This window comes from Cryptomeria japonica, chromosome 8 (genome assembly GCF_030272615.1).
Source record: "Cryptomeria japonica chromosome 8, Sugi_1.0, whole genome shotgun sequence".
NCBI lineage: Eukaryota > Viridiplantae > Streptophyta > Pinopsida > Cupressales > Cupressaceae > Cryptomeria > Cryptomeria japonica.
The window spans coordinates 611,205,314-611,212,374 of record NC_081412.1 but is presented as its reverse complement, the minus strand read 5'-3'; the positions used below and the strand labels follow the sequence as shown (position 1 = coordinate 611,212,374).

At 33.3% G+C, this 7,061-nt stretch overlaps 1 protein-coding gene across 1 annotated transcript; it reads left to right on the top strand.

Annotated features, from left to right (window-relative positions):
• Window positions 1-1,793: 1,793 nt before the first annotated feature.
• Window positions 1,794-2,941, top strand: LOC131857996 (early light-induced protein 1, chloroplastic-like). The gene is made up of 3 exons (XM_059210841.1): window positions 1,794-2,267; window positions 2,359-2,382; window positions 2,466-2,941. The coding sequence occupies exons 1-3, from the start codon at window positions 2,142-2,144 to the stop codon at window positions 2,808-2,810; spliced, it is 495 nt and encodes a 164-aa protein (XP_059066824.1). The 5' UTR covers window positions 1,794-2,141; the 3' UTR covers window positions 2,811-2,941.
• The last annotated feature ends 4,120 nt before the right edge of the window (window positions 2,942-7,061 follow it).

Genomic DNA, 7,061 nt, shown 5'->3' with positions numbered 1-7,061 from the left:
TACATGGCATGCAAGCCACATACTATCAGATATACTAACTAAAACCACTACTATCTTAACCAGAGTATTAAACAAATCAAAAATTAAGAAAACTAACATAATCATTGTTGATCATATTCTAATTTTGCTGATGTCTATTAACCTTATTCACCCAAGTATCCTCCTGATTGTCCTCCCTATCTTCAATGTCCTTGTCCATCTTCCCTTCCTTTTCTAGCTTTCTTGCTTTCTTCTTTATCTTGCTTTGTCCTAGCATGAACCCCATTGACTTTCCTTTGTTAAAAAAATTTAAATCTCTTTTTGATGAAGATATTTGATCCTAAATATTAAATATATATTTCTCTAGTTCATTATATGCTTGGACACTTGATATTAACAAGCACATACTAATTTGTTTTGCTTTAATGTGCATATATTTGGTTAGATAAATTTTGCATAATATAATTCACTCTCCATGATGTCGATATCCAAGTTGATGTATGATCAGGTGCTATTTATAAAAATATTTTAAAAATATGTTCCTCAAAATATAATCACAATGACAAAAAATAACTTTATGAATGAAGAATAAAAATCTACAAATCAATGATCAAAAGAATCAAGATATACAATACCATGAACAAGTTTCATGGATAAATATATCGCTTATAAACTAATTATAACATTTATAACACAAATAAGAAAAAACAATAAAAATAAAGGAAGAGAGCATATGTGTTTTATTTCCATTATTAAAATATCAAATATCTACATAAATAATTGATTTCTAAGTGTTGTTATTAAGAAATAATTGAATTGATATATCTTTTTTTGTTTTCTACATCATAGATTTATACATAAACACTTTAAAACTTTATTAAATTTACAATCAAGATGATACATTAATATCATAAACTATCAATCATCTCTATATAATTGAATTATTGAATTATTTACTCATGATTATTATTGATCAAATTCTACATTTAATTAATTTTTTTCTATTAATTTTGATCCTACGAGATTATAAAAATATGCATCTTGAAGAATATATCATTACCCACCTTTCTCATTCAAAGGGCAATCCTACAATAACAATCACAGACCACATGTTTTAATCAAACTTCACAGAAAAAATATCACAATAACATCTGAAATTTTTGTCACAATAACAACTCAAATTACTAAAATATATTTCTAAACTCGTTTCCCTGAAACGCTGTAGGACTAAGCAAAGTTTCAAAATAATATCAAACTGAAACTCGAGTGAGCTATGTCCACGTTGAGTAGGCGAGAAATCGGTAGAATCTTCACGTTCGGGAGGCGACTAATGTGTGGAAACTTCACCTCTTCACTTTGGGGAGGCGAGTAAATTGAACGGTGACTATGACAGAGCGCGTGTTTTAATCGAACTTCCCAGAAACAAATTCGCAAAAACATCTCAATTTTTTGTCGCAATAACAACTCATATTCCCAAAATATCTTTCTAAACTCCTTCCCCTGAAACGCTGCAGGACTAAGCAAAGTTTCAAAATAATATCAAACTGAAACTCGAGTGAGCTATGTCCACGTTGAGTAGGCGAGAAATCGGTAGAATCTTCACGTTCGGGAGGCGACTAATGTGTGGAAACTTCACCTCTTCACGTTGGGGAGGCGAGTAAATTGAACGGTGACTATGACAGACCGCGTGTTTTAATCGAACTTCCCAGAAACAAATTCTCAAAAACATCTCAATTTTTTGTCGCAATAACAACTCATATTCCCAAAATATCTTTCTAAACTCCTTCCGCTGAAACGCTGTAGGACTAAGCAAGGTTTCAAAATAATATCAAAACTGAAACTCGACTGAGCGATGTCCACCTTTGAGTGGGCGAAAAATTGGTAGAATCTTCACGTTGAGGAGGAGAGTAATGTGTGGAAACTTCACCTAAACAAATTTGCGGGATATTTAAAAGCCACGTTTTCAAATTTTCACACACTGGATTGTAAGCTCACGTCATTCGCTTCCCTGATTCGGTCCATTTTACACCACCAAATTCGATCCTTCCCAAGCTATAAAGCCAACAACGAGTCCTCAAGGAGATATTCTAAGTATCAATCATTCTTAAGCAACTCGAAAGGAACGTGCTCTTACAGAATTCATCTTTTCTTAGCACTCATCGATGGCGGCCATGGCTTCAATGATGATGAAAGCACCCGCAGCACTTAACTGCGGGGCAGTCAAAAGGAATAGTCATATCAGTAGATTGCCCAACAGTAGCCTCCAAGTCAAGTGCATGGCTGCAAAGGTTTGCTATTTTGCTGTTGTTCGTTTAGCTATTTTGCTCTTTATTCTTATGAAGCTTTGGCTAATGCGTTTTATTTTGGTACGTGGATCAGGATCCAAAGGAAACGTCTACCAAGGTAAGAAACGCTCTAGATGCCCAATTTATACTTTATTTATATGATGTGCACAATTTATCTGATATAGGAAATATGAAATCCAGGTGAGCACGAAATTTGGCGACCTGTTTGCGTTCTCAGGGCCTGCGCCGGAGATCATCAATGGAAGGGCGGCTATGTTGGGGTTCGTGTCGGCCATTGCAGTGGAGGTGGCCAGCGGAAGAGATTTGCTGTCGCAATTGAATAGTGGAGGACTGTCATGGTTTGCGTTAACTGCAGGATTAATGACGGTGGGGACACTGGTGCCCCTGTTCAATGGAATATCGAGGGAGAGCACGTCGAAGCCAATATTTTCATCCACAGCAGAAATGTGGAATGGGCGCTTTGCTATGCTCGGCCTCCTCGCATTGGCTTTCACTGAATACGTCAAGGGTGGACCGCTTGTATAAACACCTTAATATCTATTTCTATTCAAGCACAAACTCCAGTATTGGAAGCTCTCACATGGCATTCCATGTTCAATTATACAAAACCTTGTAAAAAAATTCAATCTTATACTATAAAGAAAGTTTGAGATCAACGACTAGGGCACTTTACTATTTTTTGAAAGCTTGTTAAACAACAGATTTCTTAGCGTTTAAATACTCTTATACATTTCAAATATGTTCAAAATAATTCAAATCAATGCAAGAATTTAAATATCTGGTGAACTGGAAGATTTCTAATTGGTCTACCAATTTATGTAGATGTTCAGTCTTATCATACATATATTAGTTTTACCCATGCACTAATTCATTAATATTTGTTATTTACCTTCATTTTACAATTCTTGTGGCCTAAGTCATTTTGACGTGCATAAAATTAATTATGTCTCTTTATATCTGATTCCTACAATTTTAAAACTCAAATTCAAATTTTAGTTTATTCATAATCATTTGTTATTTGTCAAAGCTAATTAAACATATGTTTACATGATTTATGGTTATCTTCTTGTATTTAAAGGCAAATTCATTTGCATTCTTTTAAAAGTTATGTATTGAAACTTATGTATCCCATGAAACAATAAGTTTTCTATATTCTCATTTTAAAACATAGATAAGATTGAATTCACATAGATTGTTTTGTCCAAAATATTTTTGAGCAAAAATGTTCTAGTTGAAACACTTTTGCCTCAAATTGTCTATATGACAACCTTTGTGGCATTTTAACCCTTGTTGAAAAAACTCAATTTTAACTCTAGATTTCTTTAGCTAAGAGTACTTTTATGAAATTTAAAAAAAATGATAAATAAAAAAAGAAATACTACTATCCCATTTAAACTATGATGTTTTGATTAAGTTTGACTTAAAAAAAAATATTGATCATTTTTAAATTCAAAACATAAACATCACTTTTAGATAATCTAAGTTGAAAAATTGTATTTGTGATGGTTGTTTTCTTCATAAAATGTGAGTTTGTTCTAAACTTTTGTCCTAACCTCCTTTATTATGAGCAAAGTCTTACATTATCACATCAAGAAAAAAATAAATATATGATGAAGAAGTAACTTGAACGATAGGTTGGTAAAGAAAGAACGAAGCAACAATTCTTTATAAAATTCAACCTAACACTTTATTTCTACAACTGAAATTTTATCAAGTGGTCTCAATGTGTCATCTAATATAATTATTCAAATGGAATGATCAATTATTTGATATGAATTATTCACTATCTAGCATGTGGACAGACAATATGTTGCATGATTCAAAAATTTGTGGGTTTTTAATGAAAAATAATCTTTTTTTTTTTTTGTTGATTATAAGGTAAAAACTGAAATACATCAAAGTATAATCTGTGTTCACAGGTGAATAAATCCTAAGAATCTAGACAAACCCACAAATACTTTCCAGTATACCAGTCATAGATTACATTTACATTACATCCTAATACCAAACCTAAGCTTCTAGCTACAGCCATATACATTTATCAATATGAAGCAAAGCATAGTACAAAATGCCAACAATAGAATATGTCAAAATAGCAACCAGGATTCTATACACATGGGGTCAAAAAAGAACAGGGTGCCACAAATAGAAGTCTTCTCTAGAACCAAGCTACCCAGAAGGGGGCCTTCCATCCACGCCAGCCTCTGATCATCCAACCTCCTGGCATTACTAATCATTTGCTAGTGATTCATCACTCCATTCCCTCTTATCTCTTTCATGAGTGCATCTAAGGTGTTGACAAAGGGAATTCTCTCTTCACTTAACCTTCCCCATGTATATCCATGCGAGAGCTCATAGATAAAAATCCTGGTGTGTCCATCCTTAGGAAATATGTGAAATTTTTCTTTGTTGAGTCTGATAACCATTGTGACCTGCGAGAAGACAATATGGAATGTGAGTCTACGTAAAGACTCAGTAAGTGCCCTTTCTATCCCTTGATACTTCTCTAAATTCCTAATCCTCAAAATGTACCAAATAATTTCATATCAAAACAAATTCGAGAACTAATTGGCGTATTTTTTAAGTCCTCTAATAAAACCTTGCAAATGTTACACAAATCATCAATAACATTTTCACTAAATGTGTATGTGCCTATATATAAAAAGGTATCAAACACCAAATTTACCCAACAAAACATGATGAATGTTTGGTTAAGTCAACCTAAGTAAACTATCACATTGTAAAGTGCACACAAGTTAAACCTACATGTGAGAATAAAACATTTAGCTTTGAGCAATGAAAGATTATATTGACCAAAGATATTTTTGAACCATTAATTTAACTTTACCTTTTCGACGATTAAATTGAAATTCTAGCCCATTAAAACTAGTCATTATTTTTACCACTTAGCACTTTGCATGAACCATAGAAGTAAAAGCCATGAGCAACTTAACCTCTAAAATAACAAACTAACCATTCCAACTTAACCCTAAATATAAACCTTAAAGTTCATAATCTCGACAATAGTAAATGTTTTATGTGCAGTAATGTTGTCATTTATGTTGTTGGTCCCATGTTGAAGGGAATATCGGCGGAGAGCAAAACACAAAAAATATTTTCATCCTCAGCCGAGATGTTGAACGGGCATTTGGCTATGATTGGTCTCACAGCATTGGTCATTACTGAGTTTGTTAAGGGAGATCATCTTATATAATTAACTTTATCTTCTACAATTTCAAGAGTCTAGGCCAATGGAAGAAATAAATGAAAATTGCCAATTTCAATTCTGTAATATACTAGACTATAGGTAGATCTAGAAAGAAATTTTTAATCTAGAAGAAGGGATGAAATTTCAATTGTAATACTATTTCAATCATGGACTTATATGTGGAGCATATAGTGGGAGCAATGATAAGATCTTGTAAAATCAAAAAATTATTTATGTCCTTACAAATTAACAATTTTAATTCTTTTTGTTTGTGTAGCATCTTATTTGGAGTAATGTTCCTTGGTTCAATTTTAGTTATTATGTCGCATTATAAGCAACAATGGTCTTACACATCTCATATTCATAGTACATATTACAAGAGTACCATATTATTTCTCAATACTCATTTATCAAAAAAATAATAGATAATCCTCTGTTAATCTTTTAAGATGTTGTGAAACAATAAATAATTAAGAGTAATTAATTATCTCTGTACAACACACCCTTCTCCAAATTCAACTCTCTACATAAAATGGTAAAATAATTTTCATGCTTTGCTATGGTTTAGATTCAACAAATTGGTCATATTTCCTTGAGTAATTATCTCACCCAGTCGCATACACCAACTTATTGAATGTGTTCTGAATGATTAAAATGAGTGAGGCCCCAAAACCATAATAGTGAGGAACTTACAAGTAGTGAGACCACCAACAACAAAAAAGAGGAAACCCCCTTTCTGAAAGAGAAGCTTTTGATCAGAACACACAACCGGCGGGTACAAAGGTCTCAAACCCTCAACACGCTTACATTTTCAGAACAGAGGGGTTTAGGAGAGCACCTTGAACCATAATACAAGAAAAAACCCTTGCACTAGAAATAAAATAGCTAAAGAAATAGAAAGCTAATAGCGGGTTTTCAAAGGCTTCTTGCAATCTTTTTCCTAAAGGACCTCCATGAACAGAGACATTCTTCGAAAAGAGAAGATAACACAAAGGTCTCAAAAATAGTTGGTTTTGGAAGGCACCTATAAATCTCATGATAGTTGAAACACTTAGCCATTCCAACCAAACACAAAATAGGATAGTCATAGAATGGTCAAGAGTAGACAATCCTAAAGGGTTTTGAGAGGCACCCCTAAACCTTTTACTTGTAGGAATCCCTACAAGAAACACACTTTGGACCACCTTCACAATAGAAATAGCCAAACTGAGATAGCCAACACCTATAATGGTGCTGATATACTATGAGTCTCACACAAACATAGAAGACCTCACTCTCCCCCCCCCTCTAGCAAGCAACTTTCATATCTACAACAGTATCCCAACCACCACAATCCAACACAATTACCTATGCCTCAAAAACTAATGGAACCCACCAAAAACCTATAGCCATAAATGCAATGGCCATATTAAGAACAATTAACAACATCTCCCTATAAGATCACCTAGAAGAATGAACCCTTCATAGTAGAGATTATAGGGCTAAGTATGGAGGGCAAAAAATTCTGTAGAGAAAGGAAAAACACGAAAGAAGCCCTATCAATTTTTTATGATAAAAAGTGAGAGAAA